Below are 25900 nucleotides of genomic sequence, written 5' to 3' on the forward strand. Positions count from 1 at the left end.
AGGAGGAGAGAAGGGAAACTTCAGGAGGGCCCATGCGAGGGGAGGCACGCTCGGGCTGACCACCTGCTGTTTAGTAGCTGCTAGGATAAAAAGTGAGCAGACGTTGGCTCCATTCCCCCTGCACACCCCACTGCAGAAAATAAGAGGAAGTCCTCCTGCGAGCGCTTCAGCCCATCCCTGATCCTCTCATTCAGACTCAAAAACACACACTGAACACATTTAGGACACAATGAGAGTTGTCATCACCAGGCCCTCGGGTCAACGTGGCGGGATCCCATAATGGTTTATAGAGCATGTTGAGAAGTCTATGACCTGGAGCAGCCGAGCAGGAGGGCAAAACCAGCTCACGCCCCTGGGGAACTCCCTGTGTCATGGCTGTCCCTGAGAACTGCCACCCCCAATGGCCTGCATGGACTAGAGCCCCGGGTTCTGTCTCTTGGGCTGCTGTGGGAAGATCTCACTGCACCCTGCCTCTGACTTCAGATTTGGACCCAGATCCTCCTCCTCCTGCTTCCAACACAACCCATTAGAGCTCCATAACCCATCTACTTATCTCAGCTATTTTAAGAGCCATCTAACATTTCAGTTCATACTTCCTCTTGGAGGGATGAACTGAGTGGCAACTATGTGGCACAGTGTGTCCTTCTGTCTTAAGGTCACCCCTTTAAGCTCTAAGGTGCCCCCCTAGATTTTCATCTTAGCACATAAGAAGTCACAGGGTTATTTCTCCCATTGGTACTCTTATGGACTCCAGATGTCGTGTCTCCAAGCAAGCACTGGATTCTGATGTTCTAACCTGGTCCCTTTTAGTCCTGCCCCAGCAGCAGCAGAGCAGGACTGCTCCCTCCACGCCCAGCAGCAGAGGGCCCCAGGCCATGCTCGGGGCCCACACTACAGGGAGCTGCCTGCAGGGAAAGCCGGGGCACTTTTAAAGACCGGGTACTCAAAGGTCTTTGCCCCAAACTGTAACTCTGCCTTCACCGTGAAGCTTTTCTCAACCTTTCCAGGCAGAATAAAGGGATACCCCTCACACCCAGAGCCTCTGCTGACCGCACTTCTCACAAGAATTGTAATCACCGGGTTCAGTGTCTGCTTCCGCCTCACACGCTGAGGACACTATTATCCATCTGTGTACCTTAAGGCATAAAGGAAGTGCTTAGGAATGTTCCAGGAGAAGGCAGCAACTACATCAAAGTTCTCCTTCCCATTTCTGCCACCTGCAAGACTATGAACTCTCTGGGATAGGCTCTCCTGGTTGGCAGGCCAGTGTCATCTCCAAATACGGAGACTCCACAGTGCCCTGTCCCCTCAAAGAGGCTCTGTCGCTTTGCCAGTTCCACAGTGCACTCCTGGGAGAATGCAGGAGACTCAGACACACCTAGGACACAAAAACACTCTTGCATCAACTATGAACTAGAATTAACCAGTGGCCAAGATCTCCCCAAATATCTGGTGAGCAGTCTCTTCCACTAAAACAACGTTTGAGTAAATCAGGAGGGGTGAGGCTGGAGACAGGAGCGCGCACATACACAGATACCCCTACGGCAAACAGCACTCAGCTAAGACTTCTCCTCCTGGTCTCATCCAGAGCTTTGTCAGAATAAAATCCCCCTTCAATTTTCACCAATCATGCGGAAGACAAACTTGAGGCCGTCAGCATATAAATCAGTGTGTCCCAGAAGTTCATGCCCAAAACAGCCGTTTCGAGTTCCAACTGGAGTGGGAGAAGACTGGACTGGAGCAAAATCTGCAAAGCCCAATTAACCCATGGGCTCGTAGCTGGGCTGTGGCCCAGGCAAGAACAGCTACAGGAAAGGTTAGGATGGCCTTTGTAGGCCATCCAGGAAAAGAACTGCCTCTTTTCCCAGCAGAGCCCCGCCTCTTCCTCATACTAACAACAGTGCAATATCCTCCTTTCCCCTTCTCTTCCCAAGCCCATACCCCTGAGGGACCCGAAGTCCAGGTGACATGTGGCTAGACACAGGGGCTCTGGAAACAACTCCCATCCTCAGTCAGAAGCAGATGTCCACTGGCATCCACCAAGGGCAACACAGAGCCTTGCATACAGTAGGTGCTCCAAACATACAAAGGACAAACCTGCTCCCGGTTACAGTTCTTCCTACGTTCATTCACTCTATGTGCCTTTTCTGTACTTAGGCCAATCTATACCAAATTGGGAGCTAATTATATAATGAGGGGGTGTGTGTATGTGCACACACACACACAGCACAGACAGATGTGGAAATTATTCCTGATGATTGAAAGGAAAGGGAAGCTGAGCACACCCTAGACTCAAACTCCCATACTCGGAAGAATCCGAGGAATTCCATCAAGAAAATTCCATCAAGAAACCCCAGACGCCTGCCTGTGGGCTGGGGTCTGATCCTGCCACCTTAACACTGACAAGAAAGTCTCTGGGTAGAGGGAGGTCAGGAAGGAGGAAAAGGAGGAGGAGGAGCGGGGCAGTGCTGGCACGGGGACAGGTAGGGGCGGGCAGGGAGACATGGGTCAGAAGAGAGCGCTGGAAGGACAAAGCCACCTGTCCAGGCCTGATCTAATGGAGCTACCTCAGAAGGCAAGGCAGCCGTCCCTCAGACCAGCTGATTCCACCACTTTCATGCCGTGGGCATCGGAGAGCTCTATGAATGACCTGGGCTGGGGGTAAAGCCCCTGGTTCTTGCCACAGACCCCTTCTAGGCAAGCCTGCCGGGTGACCCTGAAAATAACCTTGCTCTCAGGAAATCAAGGCCCCCTCTCCCACCCACTGGGAAGAAAAAAATCATTTCATACGTGGCACTATGGAAAAAGGGAAGAAGAGTGGTGAGGCTGGAAAGAAAAGGTGGGAAGCCAGAACTGCCCCTTCTCCAGAAAACAGGTGACCCTGCGGTAAGGTGAGAAAGGCTTTCCCACCCCAGTCTCTCCATCACATCCTCTCTCCCAGAGCCTTCATCAGGAACCATTCCCTACCCCACCCAAAGGAGGGGTAAAATCCCCAAGGAGGCCCTGCCCTTCAGCCCCCGTGCCCCATGTCCCCTGGACATACCCACAGTCTACCCAGCAGATGGTGCCTTGTCCTTTCACTGCCTGGGCCACAGTGGATAATAACCTGAGATGACTTTCAGCTGCAGCCTCTGTAAAAAAAACAACAAAAAAATTAAACATTTGTGCCCAAGCACACCAGCTATCTTCCCTCAGGAGCAAGGAAGGATGGAGGCCTGTCCCAGGGAGGAGGTCTAGAGCACCGGTTACAACGCTGACCCTGGGATCAACAGTTCGGTGAGAATTCTTCTCAGAAACCCCTGCTTCCGCCAGCCTCCGGAGCCCTCCTCAAGACACAGAGCCCCCAACTCACCCCTCCTTTCCACCACACCTCACACCCCATTCTTCTAAGAATCTCTCAGCCAGATGCTCAACTCTCAGTAGAATCTCTGACTCATTACTCTTCTGGGACAAACTGTGAAAATCCTGTAACCAAACGATTACAATTCTATAACTAACACTGGGAACAAGTCTGCCCATTCCACACTCCTCTGTCCTGAAGCCCATGCTGGGAGCTTACAAGAGCAACGACCAGACTCTTCCTTTACTTGTGCATCACATCCTCACCTCAACAGGGGCTCAGGACAGCCTGGTGGTTAAAGGAGGTTTATATGTGACACTAGTCCCTGATGGACCAATGTCAAGTGGATCCAGGTCACAATTCACAGCCCATTTCCCCAGCAGTGACAGAAGGGCCATCCCAGTACCTGGAGGGTGACCTGCAAAAACAGGCACTATGCCTTGGGGGCAGGGTGGAGTGAGCATGAGAAAGTAAGTTTGTCACTGGGCATCTGGGCCAAGTGTCGCAGGCATCTGGGCAAAGCCCTGGAACCTATGGTGGGAGGTCAGGTGCTTGGGGACAGAGCCTCACAGCCAGGATTCCAACATGGCCAGCTTGTGAGGGTCTGTGGCCGGCGCCTCGCCTTTCCCCATCACACCTGGGAGCTCACTTGAAGGGCCTACTGTGCAGACATCAGGAGCGAGAACAGGTCCACTGTCCCCCACTACCACCCCAAACCATAAGATACATTCCAAAGCCGAGCAGAAAAGATGTCTGAATTATTTGCTTCCACAGATTCCCTTTTCTAGCAGGCATAATGGTAGCTGTTTGTGAATACAAAGCACGCTGAGCCTTTCACAGAAGTGAACAAAAAGGATCTTTCTAGAGAACTGCATGAAGCCACCCGAAGGAGGCACTCCTGGGAACCCCCACAAACCCAACCAGAGGAGGGGGTGCAGCAGAGGGGGGAAAGCCATTGCCCCACCACGCACCGGGGCTCAGATGGGGCTCCCTGGGGCAGCGGGGGAGCTCAACTTGAGCTATATGAAGCACCCCTCTCTGAACCCCATCTTTCAGCCGGGGAAAGGGAGATGCTGCTTGAGAGGAGAGAAGTGGAGAAAATCCAGTTACTGCACTGCTCCACAGCCCACTGTGCTTGTTGTGACGAGCTGGGTAAGGGGGCAGGAAGGTAAAATTTTCACGTGGGTCCTACTGCCCGGCAGTCCAAGGCGGAGAGGCGCCCAGGAAGCAACGCAACCCCACCGCCAATGAGTGAGCCAGAGGCTGGGTAAGGGGCAGAAGAGAAAGTAAGAGTGGTCTAGGCCCTGCGTCCTGCCCCACAGCTACCCTAATCATCTCCTGATCTCAGAGCACCCCCGCCATTGCAGGATCCACACATTTCTTCCTAGGCTCCAGCAGAGGAAATGAGGTGGGGGAAGCACAGAGGGCCAGCTGTATCATCCACCAGCCAGTAGAGCTCAGACAAGTCAGCTAGCCTCAGTTTCCCCACCAAACAACCAGACGCTCTCTGACAAACTGCAGTGCCTCCCTCGTGGCAAAGGAGCAGATGGGAATGTGTCCTGCAAGTTCCCTGTGGAGCCTGTGTAAGATGATGAGCTCCTGTGACGGGACGGACCCAGAGAAGGGATGGAGCATGTTTTTGTACTGGCAGCCGCATAAGCATCCCAGGAGGTAAGCCAGGCTTATTCAGAGCCCTGCACCCCAGGCTTTAGGAGCAGCTCTGCTTCTCCTTTGCCTCAATTTCCCCCTACTCCTGACAACGGAGAAATGCTAGACACGGGCCAGGCTCCCAACAAACAGCTCAGGAAGGGTGTGCCAAGCCCTCCAAAGGGCAAGAAGTAGCAAGTGCCAGGGTGCTTAGCGGATGCAGGCTTCAGGAGAGACACACGTCCAAAACATCCATCAGCCCCCAGTGCCAATGAGTGTCGAGGATGAGCTGCCAGGGAGAACTGGGCCCGGAACTGGCCCAGCCTCTGGCTGCTGCTTCTCCAGGGCACAGAAAACTTGGCATCCTGAGGAGCAGTGAAAACACTTAACTCTGCTGGAACAACATCAACAGTCAGATGTTCGGATATTCGTGGCCAAGAGCTAAGCAAACCTCTCTCCAGCCACTATGCCCTGGCCAGCCTCAAGGTCAGAGGAGGCCAGCCACAGCTCCAACCCCCACTGAAACTACTCTGTCCTGCTCCTGGAGCCCACTGCCAACTCCATTCTGTGTTCTGACCCCAGAGTGGGACAGATGGGGACCGGGCAGGACCAAGGCTGCCAGCCTGGGTGTGTGCTCCCAAGCCTGGGACCAAGTCAGCTGACGACAGCCCAGCCCCATCACTGAATCAACAACTCTGGTGAAACAGCCCGTCGTGGCCAGCCTGCACCTGTCCAGGAAGCCAGAACATCCGTGCCCAGTGACTACCGTCCTCCATTCCCCTTCACACACACCCTCTCCCTCCTGATGTAGTGAGGGCTCCAGAGGCTCTACCTAAGAACAACTGATTATAGGGAATGGAAACAGCATTTCAGGAATCCAAAAAGACAGGAACAAACACCCCTCTGTGCCTTTGCTTCATTTTCTGGGGAAAGCTGACAAGCCTGATGACCCTCGGGCCCTCCCTGAATGCTTTCTGGTCCTGAGGTCTCTGCCTCCCACCTGTGCCCCAAACTCAAACCGTCCCATTCCCGATGGATGACCCCCAAAACTAGGTTGGGCACTCACCAGATTTGGAGTAAAGCACCAGCACATTATTCCGGGTCCTGAGAAGTTTTTTCAAGTCCTTGGGGTCAGAAATTCTCTCGATGAGCGAGGAGACCTTTGTGGAGGACAGCCACGTTGGCAGGACCACCTGGGGATCGAGAGACCAAGGACCGTGAGCCCCAGCTTCCTGCCAGGCCCAAGGAAGGATGGGTGCCTACAAACACACTGCCTAGAACCCACTTTACTTCAGAGGGATAAGGGCACACCAACCCCTCTCGGGACACTCCAACCTTTCCACCTTACTGCTTTGCCAAACCACCAACAGCTCTCCCCCAGGACACTGCCCAGCTCACTCCCAGTCTCCACCTCAGCATTCCTCTTCGGGCCCTTATACAAAGCTGTAAGAGCTGCATTCTACACAAGCAGGCTGCTGGATGTACCAGTCACCTACTCAATCCAGACCTCTCTGGAAAGTCCATATCTGTACCCCACACCGCACCCCAACACCACACACCAGAGCAATGTGCAAACTCCATCCCACCTAGAAGCACTGAAGCACAAATCCACAGAGAAGTAAGATCACTTCTCATATTTAGGATGGGAATGGAAGGTTTTCTGCTTTTCCCACTCAGCCAGTGATCTCAGGAAGCCAGCCAACAAGAAACGAGCAATTCTTCCCAGAGAACCCGGAGAACAACCTTAGGTACTGGAGGCCCCAAGCACCTCTGCAGGCACGAGGAGTGGGCTGGAAGCAGGCTGGGGAGGAAATGTGTTAAAAGTCTGAATAAGGAACAGTTTCACAGCAGATCCCCTTACCCAGCCCACAGAGCTGGCCAGCAGCCCCTTGCCTAGTTGACGGAAAACACGGGGTTACTATATGGAGAGACTGAATAAGAAAAGCTCTGCTGGGAGACACCAGGCAAACAGTAGAAGTATGGTCCTGAGAGAAAACAAGGGGATTAAGGAAAAGTCTGCAAACTGAACCTGGAGATCACCCAACCCCGTGAGCCCCCATTCCCCTGACATCTCCCTTCCATCTTCCAAAATGTTGCCAGTCTTATTCCCCCAGGCAGGAGATTAGAGAATTTTTCTCTGTGGAAGCTGAGGAGCACAAGAAAAACAGCCTAAAGATGGTGTTTTGGAGAGCCTCCAGTGAAACAACTGAGCTCCCACTGAAATCCCCGCTGTGAGGCCCTCTCAGTAAACAAGTGCCCTCTACCTCCTCCTCACACTCACAGTCTCCAGTGCATGTGCCAGTGACTTGCTATTCAAGACAGATAACCCAAGTTCTCCAGATATTTGAGGAAAGCCCTCAATACAAAAGACAGGGATGAAAACAAAGTAGAAGAAAGAGGATACTTAGAAGAAAAGAAAAAGAACAAAAAACAGAAAAACTATGATTATTATTCTCAGAGAAATGAAATGCCGCATCCATAAAACAAGAATAGAATGCAGGGCGCCTGGATGGCTCACAGTCGGTTAAGTGTCTGCCTTCAGGTCAGGTCATGATGCCAGGGGACCTGGGATCAAGCCCCACATTAGACTCCTGCTCAGCTGGGAGCCTGCTTCTCCCTCTCCCTCTGCTGATCTCTCCTCTTGTGCTCTTCCTTGTACTGTCAAATAAATTTTAAAAATTAAAAAAAAAAAAAAAAGAATAGAATGCCACAAGTAAGGAATAGTCAAAGAGGATCAGGAAAAACTCCTGGAAAGTAAAACTCTCAACTAAAAAAATTCCAATAGAGTTGAAAGTAAAATTTTGAAAAAACTCCTAGAAAATAAAATATAAAATTAAGAAATACAAAATAGAAGAAAAAGTTAAGGAAAATAAGAAAATGGATCCATGAAGTGCAAGAGCCAAATTAAAGTAACTCGAGGAAAAGAAACTTAAAAAAGAAAAAAAAAAAAAAAAAACTTCAAGAAAATACCCCAGACTTCAAGAATATATGTCTCCAGTTGAGAAGGTCCCAGACAATGAATTAAAAAAGACTCTCAACAAAGAACATCACTGAAAACTTTCAGAACACTGCTGACAAAGAAAAGATTCTGAAAGTTTCAAAGAAAAAAAAACCTACCACACACAAAAAGATCAGGAGTCAAAACTGGCCTAAGACTGCTCATCAGCACACAAGATGACAATGAAGCATTGCCTCCATGATTCTCATGCAACACTATCTCCAACTGGAATTCTATATCCAGCCAAATTATCTGTCAACTATAAGTACAGATTTACTTAGGCTTAAGAGCTCAGATGTGAAAAACTTACCACCAATATACCTTTTCAAAGGAAAATACTGGAAGTCATGCTCTATTAAAACAAAATAGTAAAAAATGAGAAAGATGGGGCGCCTGGGTGGCTCAGTGGGTTAAAGCCTCTGCCTTCAGCTCGGGTCATGATCCCAGGGTCCTGGGATTGAGCCCTGCATCGGGCTCTCTGCTCAGCAGAGAGTCTGCTTCCTTCTCTCTCTCTGCCTGCTTCTCTGCCTACTTGTGATCTCTGTCTGTTAAATAAATAAATAAAACCTTTAAAAAAAAAAAAATGAGAAAGACAGGGAATCTAAGAAACAAAGGATCCCACAAAGGGAGGCAAGAATTACTATGTCGATGGTGAACAAGAGTCCAGGATATATATCCTGTAGACTACACAGCAACCAGCCCGTAATGGAGAAAGGAGAAAGAGTTATGGATGAATGTGGCCAATAAAAGGAGGCAACTGTAGATTATCTGATATGCCTAACTGTATTGATCAGTTAAATAATCTGACCAAAGTTACACAGCTAATAAGTAACAGGGCCAGAACCTGAACCCTAGTCTCTCTACTGGACCCAATGCCCTCTTAGTCCATTGCCTCTTTGCAGCCAGAAATCTTGGGCTGCATCTGAGCTCTACCAGTCAGTAGCTAAGATGCCTAGTCCATATCACCTGACCTTTTACAGCCTAGTGCCTTGCATCTGACATGGAAATAATGATACCTCCCTAGTGGGATGGCTGTGAGGATGAAATGGGGTAACTTCTCAAACATGCTTTATAAATCATAAAGCACCCCAACGCTATCAGTTACCATAGTATATAATACAATGTCCCATTTCTGCAGAGTAGAAGACCAAAATGTGGCCATATTCTAGCATTTCTAAATCTGATCTGCCATTGGAATTCAAATGTTCCTTCTGCCCAGGGTCAAACCATCAAAGAGGAAGAGTTGAGGAACTGTGCCCCTCATTCTGCCCTGCCAGAGCCGGGCAACCCACCTTGAGAGCCCGCCAAAAAGTTCATTCCCTTATATTATTACCTGTTATTCTACTGCTCTCAGGTTGCTAATGGACTTCAGACTAAAAACTCCATAGCTCAAACACATGACTGAAGGAAAAAGAGAAAAGAATCTGTTGGAAAAACACACTGATGTTGCTGTGGTTTTAATCCTCAGATAATACGGTAACTTGGGAAAAACAAACTGCCCTTGCCCAGTGCCTCAGTACTTTACCCTGTAGACCAGCCCTCCTGAGACTGGCAGGCACCTACCCTTGTGGAATGGGGAAGAAGGGGAGGGAAAGGAGCCAGGCCAGACCCAGTGCCCACCTGCCCAGGCAGTGCAGTGGCACGCCGCTGGGCCACTGATAGCAAAGGGTCTACAGCAGAAACCTCAAGAGTCAAGTCCAATGGCATACCCACAGCTTCCTTTCTCTAAAACCCAATCAGTCCCTCCAATCATCTAACCAACAGCCACCCTCATAGTAAACAAACCACTCTCCAGCCAGCCACCAAAGCCTCTGACCCAACATTTACCCTCACACAGCAGAGAACTTAAGCTCACCCTAAGAAACGCACTGAGCTAACGGAATACTTGAACACTATCACCCAGTATGATGCTAGGGTTTAAACTGGGCACTGCCCGTGGCCAGCCTGGTTTAGAACTCCCTATGGAAGTGTCTCCTTCCCCCTCTCCCTCCATCCCTACCATACCCCTAGACTAAGAAGTCTGGAGGGTGGAGCCCAGCATGGTGCCTAGCCCCTTGAAAGCCCTCAGGAAGTGTCTACTCAGCATCATAACCATGAAGAATCAACTGGTCACCACATTCCTGACCTCTACAGAGGAGGTCATAAAGTGAGTCCGTGGCAGCTCCTGCGAGACCCAGGATGGACCACCGAAAGCAGACAGACCATAGGGCAGTCATCATCTGGACTGGAGAATCGTGGGAGAGCACGGGTGGGACCAACTGGGGGGTCTGGAAAGCCTGGCTCAAGAGCCTCATCCGGCCATGACCTTAGACTGGGCAGCCACCAGGGAGGCTGGAGGTGGGAGGACCAGCTGGGCAGCTGCCCAAGGGGATAGAAATGGGTCTACCCAAGAGCCTCAGAGGGAAACAAGAGAACTCAGCAATTATTCCTATGTAAGCAAGGAAGGAAGGGAGAAGAGGCTAAAATGATTCAAAGGGTTCTGGGCTAGGCATGCACAATGACAGCCAAAATGGAAGAACTGAGCAGTGGTGGCAGGAAAGGCTGTAGTCTTCTGTTGAGAAAGTTGGTAGATAATACACTCAGGTGTGGACATGTGGCCAGTACAGACATCCTCCAGGCTGGAGAGTGAGCCCTGAGGCCAGTGAAGGCTCCAGGGCCAGGTTCAGAGGAAGACAACAAGGGAACACCTCAGCTGAGGGGAGGAAGAGGACTGAGAGGAAAGTCGGGAAGGAGAAGGTGGGAAGTGCTGCATCAACACAGACCAGGGAGGAGACCCACAGAAAAGGGGGTGATGACCCTGCGGGCGAGGCCATGGCGAAGTCCCCTGGGACATCATGAGTGAATCCCAGCAGTAAGCGGGGAGGGCAGCCAGAAGCCAGCTTACACACCCAGCCTGGGAACTGCAGTGACTGACAACAGGAAGCCGCACAGGTGGCCCAGCCGTCAGGAGAAGGGTGGGCAGTCTCCCCTGTGGAGGGATGCACGCGTGTGGGTACAGGGGAGCAGGACTGCCTAGAGAGGCAGGACTACCTAGAGGGGAGGAGATTCAGGAGCAAGAGAGAAAACATAGTCAGGAGAGCCAGATCCAGGGGAAACAGATGGCGTGGTGTGCTAGGAGCAAAGGGGGCAGGCTTAACATCACTGAGAGGGGGAAGGATGAAAGGCCCCCTGGTGCCTGGCCCCAGAGGAACCACCCCCTTAGCTCACAACCAGGGGGCGGCCAGGAGGCCGTCCCTTTCCTCCCTCCCTAAGCCTCTCCTCCAGCCACTTAACATTCTCCCTTCTCCTCCACTTCTATTCTTTAACCTTTGCAGAGTGCATGCTCCTTCCCTTCCTTGAGATGCTGCTCCAGTGAGCCTCGGATCGCCTTGCCAAGCACCTTCCCACAGACTTCCTAAGTCACAACCCACAAATAACAGCAATAACAACCATGTTAATGGTGCATACACGCTCAGGTTGTCAAGCCTTTGGAGGAGAGGGCGGTATCTGAGAAGCCAGCCACCTGCCCAGCCAGCCACAGAACTGTCCCCGGGTGTGGCAGGCTCTTTACATTCTAAGTCACTAGCTTTGGTGTTAGAGGAGAGAGGAAAAAAAAAAATCCCCTTTGTCCACCATGCAAACTCCTTCTGACCTTTCCCCATGATTGCTTTCTTTCTGCTCACCATCCCTCAGCTTCAGCAGTGTTTACAGCAAGGCTGGGCTGCCCACCATGGGCTGGGCTGAGGCTCGTAAAACTGCCCCCCGCCCCCAACGCAGGGCAGGCCATGGCTGGGAAGGACAGCTGCCCTCTTTCTGCTGCCCGGGAATCCAGGCCCCCAATGCCACCCCCGACCCCGTCACAGTGCACACCCCCTCAGAACACCAGGCACCTCCATCAGAGTAGCAGCCACCTCCGCCCTCGGGCCTTCATCCCCCGCCCCAGGCCCTCTTCAGGGGCAGGAGCCCTCGCCCCACCTCCACCAGAGCTGGAGGCAATGGGTCCTCTCATCTTCCAGACGCCCTGAGCGTGCTCCTGCCTGTATCACGGCCAGCCTAGAACCCCACCCTCATCAGAGTCCCACCCCTCAGACACACCAGGGAGAAAGCACTGCTTCTGGAGCCATACAGACCTGGGGTCAGACCCAGGGGCCATCATTTACAGCAACATGACCTCAGATGTTAGTAGCCCTCTCAGGGGGGCATCTCCCCACCCATAAAGAGGGGAGGACTGTACTGAAACTCCCTTGTGGGGCTAGCTGAGGGTTCAATGAGGGGGAGAAAAGTACATAGAGAACCTAACATAATGCTTGGCACACAGAAGTACATAATAATCATAATTATCTTTATTAGTACTATTAGTGAGACAAATCAGAGATAGAGCAAGAACAACAGTGAAATGGGCACCACCTCTTCCTCTCCAGGGCCTTGGCTGCAATCAGGCAAAACAGCAAGTCCAGGCAGGAAGGAGCATGCACGTACACACACTCAGGATGTAAAACCTGAAATCATCACCCACCCGCATGGCAACCCAGACCAGGAGCCCACGCAGCACAGGCAGAGCACTCTTTCCAGATTTCATGCCCGTTTGCCCCTCACCAAACCCAATAACTGGGGACTAGCTTCATCCCACGAAAAGGAAACTGAGGCTCAGCAAGGTTCTATCACTTACCAAGGTCACACAGTAGGTAAGCAGCAGAGCTGGGACTACACCTCGGGTCTCCCAGCTCCTGGCCAGAGGAAGTTTATTTCTCTCAACCCTATGAGCTCCCTGGACCCATGCAGAAAAGGAGCACCTCTTTCCCAAGCAGGGCCTTTTGGAGAAAAGCCCCCAACTTCCAGAATCCCACAGCAAGAAGGGATTTCTAAACTTCTGCTTCCTGCAAGCCCACAGTGCCCAGTTGTCTGTCCTGGTTCTCAGTTTGCTGGGGCAACTGGTCCAGATCCACTGCTCATCAGAGGTCATGTACAGGAGTTTGTGCCCCTTTCCAGCTCCCTCTCTCCCTGACCCACAGCACGCTTAAGCTCATCTCTCTTCACTTAACCTCACCCATGATCCCCACCAGACTAATGAGATAAAGAGCAATATGATTCTTGAAAATAACAGGGAGAACACTCCTTGCCACATCACACCCTCAGCTTTAAAAAGCTCCAGCTCTCTGGGGTGCATGCTGGTACCCTCATGTTCCCTCCAGCTGGGGAGGCTGGTGTTACAGATTCACTCCTCAATGCTGACCACGAAGCTGGAGGTATTCCGTTATGTAAAAGCAGTTTGCTGAAGAAGGAGGATTTGAAGACAGAAGTTTAGCATTTAGGAAAAAGGGTGGAGGTGGGACTTGACCTTTTTCACTCTGTCACCTGAAAAAAGATACCCTTCTTATGTTGGGAGCTGTGAAGAAACCAGTTTAATTTAGTGTAACCCACATTTGGCTCAAAATAGTTTTCAAATGTCAGAATCTGAAAGTCTAGACTCTTAAGAAGCTGGTGGTAAAGGAATCCAGGAAAAAATGTTAAAAACAGATGACCTGAACCCAAGATCAGAGAACCTGAGGTGGCTGAGAATTTAGAGCGGAAGGTTCGGTGGAAACAGCTAGAAACCCAAGTTTTGCACTAGCTTTATTTACTGATTGTGTGACCTTGGACAAGTCCTCTCTCTTCTCTAAGTTCCTGTAAAATGAAGGGGCCAAAAGTGATTTTTCCAAAGCTCTTTGCAACTATGACATTGTGGTAAATCCATCCTCATGACCACTACCAGAGAGTACCTCAAAGTAATTACACCTTGTGAAAAAAACCTGCCAAATTTCTCTGAATATATGTCCACCCACATTAAAAGCCACTCCTCTCAGTCTCCCTTGCAGCAAGTGTAGCTATGTAACTAAATTCCAGCCCTTGGAATATAAGCAGAGGAGTCATGTGCAAATTTTAGGAGCTGTTCCTAATAGACATCTATGTCTTAGTCCCCTCCTCCCCCTGCCAGATGGAATCTGGACAAGAAGGCTGGAACTCGGGCAGCCACCTTGAGACAATGAGGAGAATGGATCTATTAAAGATGTATAGTAGTACGATAGAAATACCTGGGTCCCTGACTTCCACGGGTATATACTGGCCTTAGAACACTGCTTTCTAGGCTTTGACATGAGTGAAATATATTATCTTTGTAAGGTACTATCATTCTGGGTGTTCCGGCACACACACAAATAGATCTTGAGGATCTATTGCGGAACAAAAGCTTAAACTAGAAAGAAATATTAACACCTGCTCCAGTTGGGATATTTCAAAGTGTCTAAGGCATTAAATCATGTATTATACTTCAGATAAATTGTTATAAGGAAGGAGATAGAGAAAGTATCAAAGGCTTGATCTACTGTGATCTACTTGATCTACTGTGTGCTTCATTATGTCTGTTCCAATCATGTATATTGGTCAGTTAGTGACAACTACCCACAAATGAAAGGAAAATTAGCTAGTAGCTCTTCAGTTTCCCAGCAACCTCGGGCTTTTACTACTAAGAAGTGGGGTCACTGCAGGAGACCAAAAGGCCTTGCACTTCCCAGACTAGAGTAGGGCTGGTCAGTTTCCCCGATACAGGACTCCTCTCCACATTCCTCACATGCCATATGCAGCCTCCAGGTAGCCCTCCAGACCAAGGACTCAAAACTGGATGCTGTTCAACGTAGTGGGTCCCCATGGCTTTGGGAACTAAATATTCATACGTCCATGCCCTCCACACTACCATCTCATTCCAGATAGCTTTGGTCATTAGAAAGCAAAAATGGCCCCCTCTCCCAGGCCACTCTATCAGCCCATCACACTCTGAATATGGCAAACGCATTCCTTCTTAGGATTCTGTAGGTAAAATACCTCAGTTCCTCACCTATGCCCTCAAGCCCTTCACCGTTCTGAATGACATACCTCAGACAGGACGATGCTCATGGCTCTCAGAGCTATCCCACGCCAGCAGCCAAGTTTTAGAGCTTGGAAAGAACAACGTGCTATATTCCTAGAATTTATTCTGGGAAATAAATACCTCTGCTTTCATAATTCAAAATATAGGAAATTAATCTCAACACAAATCTTGACCAGTGGGTCACAGTGAGAAAGAAAAAAAAAAAAGCCGAGACACATCATTAACGAATCTCTTAAGTTATGGCGCCCAAATGTCATACAGCACTGGCAAAAGTACAGTTCTTTTGGAAAGCTACTTGGCACAATTGGTCAAGTATCTTAAAAGTATTTATGCTCCTTGACTTCGTAATTCCACTTTTGGGAATCTGTCCTGAGGAAATGAGCAGAGGTTCTGACAGATGACTCACAGGGTCCCACTTGTAAGAGTCAAAAATTGTAAACAACCTCAATATTCAAGAGCAGGGGAATGGTTATTTCGAGGAAACCATTCAATGGAATAACACAGCCATTTAAGTGATGTTTTCAAAGACTGCACAATGAAAAAAATACTTGTTTTAATATTAAGTGTTACAAAATAAAATCCAGGAAGGCGCCTGGGTGGCTCAGTGAGTTAAAGGTCTGCCTTCAGCTCAGGTCATGATCTCAGGGTCCTGGGATCAAGTCCCATATTGGGCTCCCTGCTCAGCATGCAGCCTGCTTCTCCCTCTCCCTCTGCTCCCGCCCACACCTCGTGTGTGGGCCCTTGCTCTTTCTCTCTCTCAAATACAGAAATAAATTTTTTTTAATAAAAATTAAATCAAAAACAATTCAAATGTGCACAGTATGATTACAACTATACACAAAATTATGCTCAGAAAAAGACTGGATGAAAAAATGCACCAAAGTAAAACTCTGTCCTTGGATAGATTTTATTCTTCTTCCCCTTTGTCTATTTTTCTGTCACCACAATATGCATGTCCAATTTAAAACTTTAAAAAAAAAAAGGAATTATCACCATTTGGACACCATCATGGAAATAATTAACAATCTCACACTATCACCCCATAAGCAAATATAACTTCAGAGGGGAGAAGCCTGGCAGAAACGTCCTTAACTAAGGGACCAGTGCTAGCAACACAGATAATGGGTAAAATTGACATCATATGCCTCCAGACAGAATGCACTGAATGAAAACATCATTCAAAAACCCAGCTGAGGGGCGCCTGCGTGGCTTAGTCGGTTAAGTGGCTCAGGCGGTTAAACATCTGCCTTCAGCTCAGGTCATGATCCCAGGGTCCTGGGACTGAGCCTGCATTGGGCTCTCTGCTCAGTGGGGAGCCTGCTTCTCCCTCTCCAACTGTATATGGCTCTGCCTACCTGTGCTTTCTCTGTCAAATAAATAAATAAAATCTTAAAAAAAAAAAAAAGTTGAAGGACATTCTTAAAAATTATCAAGGTCATGAAAGACAAAGACTGAAAAACTAGTCCAGATTAAAGGAGACTAAAGAGATACGACAAATAAATTCAACGTGTGATTCTGAACTGGGTTCTGAGCCAAATGCCACAATCCTGACTGCGATCGTTGTACTGTGGCTATGTAAGAGAATAGCCTTGCCTTTTAGGAAATACTGAAGGGGGCAAAGGAGCATCATGCCTCTGAACTTCATAAACGCTGGGGGAGAATGTGAAAAAACAAATGTGATAAAATGTTAATATGTGTGGAATCTGGGTAAAGAGCAGATGGGAATCCTTTGTATTCTTCTTGCAACTCCTCTGTAAGTCTGAAATTAGTTAGAAAAAAAAAAACTTCCCTAAAAAAAGACAGGGAAGAGGAAAAAAAAAAAGATGCCCAGAACACAAGCAAATACTGTCCCCACCTCTTCCTGAAACCCTGTGCCAGCCAGCACACACTGGTGGCACCTTCCAAGGTAGGAGGAGTGCTTATCTGCCCTTCTTCCCTTCCAGCTGACTCTCTGCTCCTCTGCTCACCTGACACTGTAGTTTTTTATAGGATCTATTATATGAAATCTGCAAAGCACTCTGCATGCAGCGCAAACCTAGAATGGCTTTGATGAGAGAGAAAAAGAAATACAAAAGAACATTCCTTTTTAAATATGGGTAATTTATGCCCTTTAATAAGGCAAATTTTAAGCATCTGTCACCAACCACCACGGCTAAACAGCACTCTTTGCCAGGATGAAGGCCTCACCAGAAACCAAATTTGGGAATTTCACCACTGATCCTTCCCAATGTACAAATGTCTACCCAGCAGCCTTTGAAATGAAAACAAGTACCGTGAGTCCCTGAACGGGGTGTGTGCGTGAGTGTGTACGTGTGTGTATGTGTGTGTCAGACACACAGAGAGGGCCTGGCTCTGAGTGATGGAGCCCTGACTAGCTGCAGCTTAGGAGCTAAATGTGCTTATTAGGAAAGAGAGATAGAGGGGTGCCTGGGGGGCTCAGTGGGTTAAAGCCTCTGCTTTTGGCTCAGGTCATGATCCCAGGGTCCAGGGATCGAGCCCCACATCAGGTTCTCTGCTCAGCAGGGAGCCTGCTTCCCCCTCTGCCTCTCTGCCTGCCTCTCTGCCTACTTGTGATCTCTGTCTGTGAGATAAATAAATAAAATCTTTTAAAAAAAAAAAGAAAGAAAGAGATAGGAAAGCACTTGGCATGGAACAGACCAAATTCTCCAGTCCCTAAATCCAGGGCCTAGGTATGAGCCCCCAATCATGACAACAGCTCCAAGTGCGGAGTGCTTCCTGCGGGACCAGGAGCAGCTAAGAAATCCACACGCCCGTCTCACTTAATCATTTTGACGAGAACTCTGCAGGTCCTTTTAGTATCACTATTTTATAGATAAGGAAACTGAGACGAGGAGGAGCTAAGAAACTTGCTCAACATCACACAGCGAGTAGATAGGTGCAGAGTGACCCAGAGCCCCAACTCACAGGCTCGGATGCCCCGGCCGGACCATGGAGACCACAGACCCCTGGAGCCACACACATGTTCCTGCTGGCTCGTCTAAACACCAAACTAGGTGCACTTCCTCTATGTTGCTTCGTTTAAACGCCACACCGCACATGTGGGCCACGCAATACAGGGTTCCTCCCTAGTGCTCCCCACAGCATGTGGCGGTCAACAAGGGACAATTCAGGGGCAGGACAACTGATCCGAGAGCTTAAGAAAACAGGTTTTCTTATCCTGAAATTGCAACTGCAGTGCATTTAACCAGGACTTAAGTCCCTAAAGCTTTTAATGTTTTGAAAAACCTCTCCTAGCGCCAAGAGGGCTTTGGGCTGCTGCCAGCCTGGTGTGCCAGGCCTGCTAACAAGGAAGAGGGGGTAGAGGGAGCAGTGAATCAGGCAGCAGGGAGGGAGGGAGAGCAGGTAAATTCCCACTCCGGAAATCCAACTCTGCCTCAAAGCTTCGTTAATTGATAAGAAGGTAACAATTCAGGTGCTCACGACCCATGGTGTATATCCATGCTTTTACACACATTCTCTCTCTGTGTCCCTTAAGGTGCAGGGTTTAAACCAGTGTTTTCTCCCCTTCAGGCTTCAACTCACGAGCCGAGTCACAAAATCAATTCAGTGGATTACCACCAGCATTTTAAAAATGATGCTAACTAGAAAACATCAGTATGTATCATAAACAGCAAGACTAAGTGTTCTGTAAAACCTTTATATCTGTTGTAGTTACGTACATATACACTTGGCAATGATGTAAAATGTAGAGTTGTGTTTGCAGCAGTTGCAGTAAAAATACTCAAAAAACTGTCATAAACAATCTGGGCGAGAGGTTGTGTTATCCCCACTTTAGAGATGTGAAAACTGAGGCTCACAGAAGCGAAGGGAGAGCCCTCAGGTGAAGCTGAAGACTTGCCTGACTTCTGAGAACAGCGAGTCCACACGAACACTTCCCAGATATCCCTCAAGCCCGCTGGGCTCCCTAGAGCTCCACCCAAAACAAGACCAGGGAGGCCACCAGGACCGCCTTCCCCTCCGGGGCAGCCATTAAGGGACACCAAGTCCAGAAGCTGCAGCGACAACCTGACCCATCTTCCCCGCTACCTGCTCCCTGCAGTTTCCCACACGCCTTCAGAGGAAAGCAAAGCAATGTAGGCTCGAGCCAAGGGCCACCTTGCAGCATCCCATGGATCACGACACGGGAGAGCGTGTTCCACGCCACTCAGCACAGAGTAACGGCCTCGGCGGGCAAAACACTATGCACAAAAACTGGTAAATCTTCCTGCTTTGTAGGCACAACAGCTCTAAGTATAGGTTTTTTAGAAATAGATTCTTGGGCCTTATCCTTGAAGAGCATCAGCCCACAGATCTGGAGAGGCCGGGAATCCAACCATACACGTATCCCCTCCAGGGGATTTGGATCCACAGCCAGGTTGGGAAACCTCTGCCACCCACCCATGTTTGGACTCCACGCCACTCCGTTCTCTTTCACAGCCAGAATCCCCCATCTCCAGTCACCCCCTGTCCATTCCTCAGCCCCCTCATACGCTCCCCTACCACCACCACCAAGAAGACGCTGATTGAGGAGGACCCGCAATGACTTCCACACAGATAGCCCCACAGACATCTCCAGTTCTGTGCCTCAACCTGTAAGCCCCAGCGGGTCACTCCTGGCTTCCTTCTACCTCTCCAGTCACGCTTCCCATCTTCTTTGCAATCCCTTGTCCCCCCAGCCTTTCAGTGTGGAAGTTCCTCGGGGCTCACTTGCCTCCACCTTCTCTCCCCTCTCTACACTCGCCATGGGGGGGCCTCACCCACCTCTGGAGCAGCACCCCTGAGTTAACATGTCCAGCCCAGACCTCCCTCCTCGGTGCCACGTCCTCACATCTTACCTACTCAGTGGCTCTTAAATGGGGGTCACATAGAATTCTCAAATGTTAAAAACCTAAATCTCAAACAAAGAGATACAGAGCCTCTTCCAAAGTGTCACTGAGCTCTTAATAAGGGACATCAAAAAAAGATATAAGGAAAAAAAGACTTAAAAATGTTTCAAAAAAAGAAGTTACAAGAAACTAATATGCATATAGGTCACAGGGAGGAAAAGGCATCCTGTTAGAAGGCTGCTAAATCTGGTATCAAACTGGTTAATGTCCTGCAGAGAAACCACCTCTCTCTTCTCTACCAAAGAGAAATCATTTGCATCTCATCTACCTGTAGAGTATGGGTCCTAAAGAATAATAAACAAAGTTATATTCCCTAGAGCACCAGGTGGCCCTTAGCCATCCTTCTTAGACAATGCTCTAGTATGACATTATAAAGACACTAAATCAGCTTTTCTTTCCAAGTTTTGGGATAATTCTTCTTTACAATGAGGTCTGTGAACTTGGGTGGGGAAAAATTCTACCTTTATTTTCACTAACCTCTAAATGAAAGTTGGCCTTACCTTTATTACAAAGGTAGGTAAAAAACTACAGAAGCACTAGCAGGTGTCTGTGACACAGAAATCGTACAAATTTTTTTACCCTCGTCCCACAGAAACCACATTTTTCTCATAACAAAAGGTGCAGAGATCTTGAAACATCGTTGATGCTCATCACTAAATAGTACAGAAAATACCAAACCTGCCATCAGTTCTTCTTAAATGATGCATTTATGAATATAAATATTTTTATTACGTACTTGTTGTAGTATTTTGTTAACTGTATTTCAGTACCATTGGTTTGCTTTGTAATCTTGTGCATTGTTTTATACATTTAAAAACGTTATTCTAGGGAGGTGAACCATGAGAGACTATGGACTCTGAAAAACAATCTGAGGGGTTTGAAGTGGCGGGGGGGTGGGAGGTTGGGGAACCAGGTGGTGGGTATTATAGAGGGCACAGCTTGCATGGAGCACTGGGTGTGGTGAAAAAATAATGAATACTGTTTTTCTGAAAATAAATAAATTGGGGAAAAAGAAAAAAATAATAAAAATAAAAATAAAAAACCCTCAAAAAAAAAAAAAAAAAACAACAACGTTATTCTAAGAAAGAGTCCATAAGTCCTCAGAGAAGTCTTTCCTGCCTCCCTGCATTAAGGTTAGGGACCCGTGTTACACATTCGTTTATCACCTTATATTTCCTCTTTCCAGCACTTCCTGCCCGAATTAATAAATTAGTGGCTCCCCCACCAGACAAGGGGAGGAAGGGATGATGTCCATCTTATTTACCATTATGTCCCTAATGCCTCAGCATGATATATCTAACTTATAAGACCATCAAGAAATATCTGTTTAAAAATAAAGAAAAAAGAAAGACCTGGGGGATGAATGAACACCGTGACACAAGTAGCATGCAGATGTCTGTCCACATGCCTTAGAGATACAGAGCATGTACCGTACTCTGTCCAGGGCCTAGCAAAGTCAGACCCCTTGACAAAAGCAGACCCACTTAGTCTTTGCAAGCCAGCTCGACTCGACCCAACAACAGAACTTTCCAGGCAACCCCACTTCTCAACTCAGATACTAGATCACCTCCATGTTTCAGCCCCAGCATAGAGCCCTCGACCTAGGTCTCCATCAATACCTTCCAAAGCAAGGATTAAAGCATCTGCTTATGAGTTAAAGACATCTGCTCAAGCCAAAGGGTTGGGAGAATGGTAAGATGGGGGGGCGGGGCAGAGGGTGGCCACCTCTACCCTGACCCCAGCCAGCTGCCATGAAGTCAGCCATAGGCTTGCCATCAGGCCATCTGGCAACAAAATGCACATCTACCTGGGGGCTCAGGATGACCTTGGAGAATAAAAAGACATCAGAAGGATATTCTAAACCTACAGTCCATCTGAGTGTAGTTAACCCCCGACCCCATGATGGCAAAGCTAGTATTTAGAAGTGGTTTCACCAGCATAAAATACATGGAGATGCTTTGCAAACTCTAACAACCTCTACAAATGTGCCAAGTGTCCTATAATCCTCGACAACAGATCAACTGGGTAGCCAGAAGCTCCAGTCAGCGCTGCAAGATACACCAGGCAGTCCAGCGACAGACAGGCATCACTGCTCCTCCCTTCCCCGTGGGACCTGAGATGCTAGGTATGGGGCCGGAGGGAGTCAAAGAAACCACGAAGTCCTAGGAACACAAGAGAACTTGGGCTCCTTACACCCCATGCATCACTCTCTGACCACTGTCACTAAGCCTCCAAAACCTGCCACCACCACTAAATGACACACGAGAGCCCCAGGGAACAAAACCACACAGCTGGAGCAAACCCTCTGGGGAGATGGTGTGGTTACTCTCCTCATTCTCAAGAGAGGATCCACATTCAGAAGAAACGGGACAGAAACCCAGAGCGCCTAAATCTTTAGCCCCTTGGCAGCCCCTCCCCCTCATCCAGGGCCTCTTGTGGGGGCCCACCCACTGAGAGGGACAAAGAGTCCAGAGCCCAGCTCAGAGGACCTGTGACGGGAGAATCCCAGCACCAGAGCCCCCCAACTCCCAGCCTGAAGCCTCTGCCTACACCCCCTCTGGCCCTCCACGGCCACAGCCTCCTAACTGGCTTCCTGAGTACCTCTCCTCTCCAACTTGAGATAACTGCCATGGCTCCCATTTACTGCCCCTCCCCACCACCACCACTGTGTGCCGGCACTGTGCTGGCTGCTTCCTGTGTTATTTCTGATGCTTTCAACTCTGCAAAAGGGTATCATCACCATGACTAACAAGAAAGAAGACGGAGGCAGGGCCCAAGGTCTCACCGCTACTGAGTGTCAGGCTGGCTAAAAACCCATGTTCTGTCCACAGCATCACACTTGACTTTATCTTGTAGATAACAGAGAAGAAAGTGTTCTGGGAAAATTCATCCAGTCTCTTCCACTCCAACCCAAGCCTACACTGTGCACTGACTGCTCTTGTTATTAAAAGGGCAGCTTTCATCATATCTCTCCACTACCTACAGAATCAAGTCCCCAAAGCTTTGCCAGTCATGTAATCTTCTTCACAATCCACTTTCCCAATCTTATTCCCCCTCGTCAGACTCAAATCTTTCCTTCCATTCAGCCTGGACCATAACTCCTCATTGCCTGTATTTCTGTCTCAGACAGTTTCCTTTCTCTGCCTATGACAATGGTTCCCTCGGCTAACTATGGACTAGGGACGACTGTATGCTGGGTCCTGGGCTAGGTGTTGGGGACACAATGGGCAGAACCAGGAGGATCCCCACTGGCACAGAACTCAAGAGCCAGCTCTCGTTGTAAGGCGTGACCTGGGACCCTTCTCTGTGACAAGGTGCCCCATGGTCCCACCCCGGTCCAAATCCACAGCACTCAATGACGAGGTGCCCCGTGGCCCCACCCTGGCCCAGATCCACAGTGCTCAGTGTCTCCCTTCCATATGGCTCTCAGCTGTTCCTCCAACTCATGTGCCGGTTCTGTTTTAAAACTTCCTCTGTAATGTGTTTATTTCTGTGGGAAAAGTGCACTCCGGGTTCCAAACAGCATTATAAATGGCAATTAGGTCCCCAGGCCAGCCCACAAAAGCCTATTAAATATATAATGGTGTAGAACCTAAATACATGTACATTGAAAGCTCTGCGGGAAAGACTGGGGACAGACCTCTGCTTCCTGCAGCCCCGCCCGCCATCCCACCAGGTGCTGAGCGTCAAGCCACTGTCAAGGGCAGAGAGCAGAGCAGGGACTGAAGACGAGGGAAGCAGGTGGAAGGTAGGGGGCTGGGATGGCAGAGATGGAGCAGGAAGAAACCTGATTTATAATTCAGGAGCCTGGCACCAATCCCAGCTCTGCTTTTACAAACATGGTGGCCTCGAGACCCTTCCCTCTCAAAGCCTTGCTTTTCTAAAATGAAAGAGCTGAGTTACGTTGGTATTTCTCAGACTTCTGAATCTCAGAGATTGTCAGGATATATTTTTTTTAAATATATTTCATATATTTAAAAAATACTTTAAATACATAAGTTTTAAATATAATACATAATGTATATTAAATATTTAAAAGAATTTTATCAATACCTTCTAAAAAAGCACACAATATATGATTCCTACTTTAATTTTTCAAAAGGACACTGAAAGCCACCCCCTCCCTCCAACATGACATCATGTCAAAAAAAAAAAAAAAAAAGCAGACAAGTTTTTAAACTGAAAATATCTGGATTCATGGAAAAACCATTCACTGTTGCTACTTTTCCAATGTATCTATTATCCTACGAAAACTGTCAGAGCCCAGCTTTGGTCCTTGGCCTAACTTTGTAACCAGCTGAGCTGGGTGACTTGGCGTCCTCTCCAGCTGCAACAAGTCTCCATCCTGAGGACTGGAAAAAGACTACACCACAGTCAGCGTGGATGGTCTGGGGAAGGGGCAGCCGCAGAGGGGAGCTGAGCTGGGCAGCAGGAAGGGACAGTCAGCCCCAGAGGCACGGGCAGGACAGCACAGCCTCCTCAGGCCTAGGGCAGAGACACCCAGCCAGGAGGGAGGGGCTGAAACTAACTGGTCCAAAGAATTAACTGTGACTCTCTTCATCCCCATATTCTTGTGCAAGGCTGAGAGGCCGGACCCAAAGGAACATTTTTTTCCTTTATTAACTTTTCTGATCAAAAACTAATACATATTCATAGAGAAAACTTGGGGGAACAGAAAAAAAAGCGTAAGCAAAGAAGTAAACAAACATCACACACAACTGTGCCTTCCTAAACAATCGCTATGGGCGTTCCAGTGCAGGGCTAATTCCTCAACCACTTACGCAGCTACCATCAGCCACCCTGGGACTCATGCTGTACCCTGCTTCCCCCCTAATTATCACACTCAAGCACTTTCCCACGTCCCTAAATATTCCTCATAAGCATCATAAAATATTTTGATAATCATGGCATTCTAGTAAATACAAACATTCTTTATAAACATCACTTTCCACGGCATGGACAGGACCAAAAGTCATTTAAACTGTTATTGTTGAGCATTTAAGCCATTTCCAAATTTTTGCTGTTGTAAAAAATGTGGTAGGTATGGATCACTGTTCATGAATCTCTGTAGACCCCTTTATACTGTTTCATGTTCCTTGGGTCACAGCCTAGTGCTCTGCACATATCAGCTCTCGGTAAATATTGAGTGAACAAGGAAACCCAATACACTCCCAGGACCTGGGAGCCCTTATCAGATGGACATAGAGTTTAAATTTACAGAGGCCCACCCTGGTATCCACAAGCCACTCAACAATGAAACTGTACCAATGACACCTGCTGAGCCGAGCTAGGGCGTGGGGAAAGGATAATGTCTATTTCATTCTGCAGATTCCCCATTCTAGTGCTCCTGGCAAACCTACTCACCACCCTTCTGTACCTCAATGCAGGAGCAGACCTCAAAGGCTGGTCTTTGCACTTTGCACTCTCCCCACACTCCCTCCAGACTGTACAACCCACTGCCTCAAGAAAGCTGGGGCTGACCTTCCCACCAAATTAATGTGTGGCCCCCCTCTTCAATGGAGGCTCTCAGCCTTTCGGGTATTAGAGTTCACTGTCCTGTCTTTATTTGCTCACAGGACTGACTCCCCTGCCCAAACTAGCACAGCACTGGGGAGGGTAGGGACAGTCTGTGCTTTGCTCTCCATCCAAAATCCAATCCAACCCCAAACAATGTGGTTGACAAATAAATGTTTGCTGAATGAAACTTCTTCCCAGTCAGGTTCCCAAGCCCTCTACTTTTACAGACGGGTGGGGGGAGGGAAGCAGGACCCGCTAAAACAGCCCAAGTGCAAAGACCTGCTAGGGGCTCCCACTGGAGCTGGCCCCCTCTGCCCAGTCCTGCAGTACCACCTGGCCTAGAGACCAGCCCTGGCCAGCTGGCTCCAGAAAACAGAATGCAAAACAGATCTTACACACACAGATGCAAGTGAAGGGACAGTGTCCCACTCCACACTCTCTCCCAGAGCGAGCAAGGCCAGATCCAGGAGGCAGGGAGCTTCCTTTCCCACCCACTTCCAGATAATCGGAAGAGACAGGGCCGCTCCTCACTGGTGATCCCCAGAAGGCAGGGTATCTGGAGATGGAAGTGTTTCAAGTAACTAAATCCACACTCCAGTTTTCCTCATGTTGCCCTGCATCCTTGCCAC

At 48.7% G+C, this 25900-nt stretch overlaps 1 protein-coding gene across 1 annotated transcript in view; it reads right to left on the bottom strand.

Moving 5' to 3' along the window:
* Positions 1–25900, bottom strand: part of PDIA5 (protein disulfide isomerase family A member 5) — a 90998-nt gene that overhangs the window by 63861 nt on the left and 1237 nt on the right. Inside the window, exons 2-3 of the mRNA XM_044252201.1 lie at positions 6054–6180; positions 3044–3131 (exon numbers count right to left, since the gene is read on the bottom strand). Of these exons, the coding sequence (XP_044108136.1) occupies positions 3044–3131; positions 6054–6180 (215 nt within the window). The remainder of the gene's footprint in view (positions 1–3043; positions 3132–6053; positions 6181–25900) is intronic.

The sequence above is a fragment of the Neovison vison genome, chromosome 6 (assembly GCF_020171115.1).
Source record: "Neovison vison isolate M4711 chromosome 6, ASM_NN_V1, whole genome shotgun sequence".
Classification (NCBI taxonomy): domain Eukaryota; kingdom Metazoa; phylum Chordata; class Mammalia; order Carnivora; family Mustelidae; genus Neogale; species Neogale vison.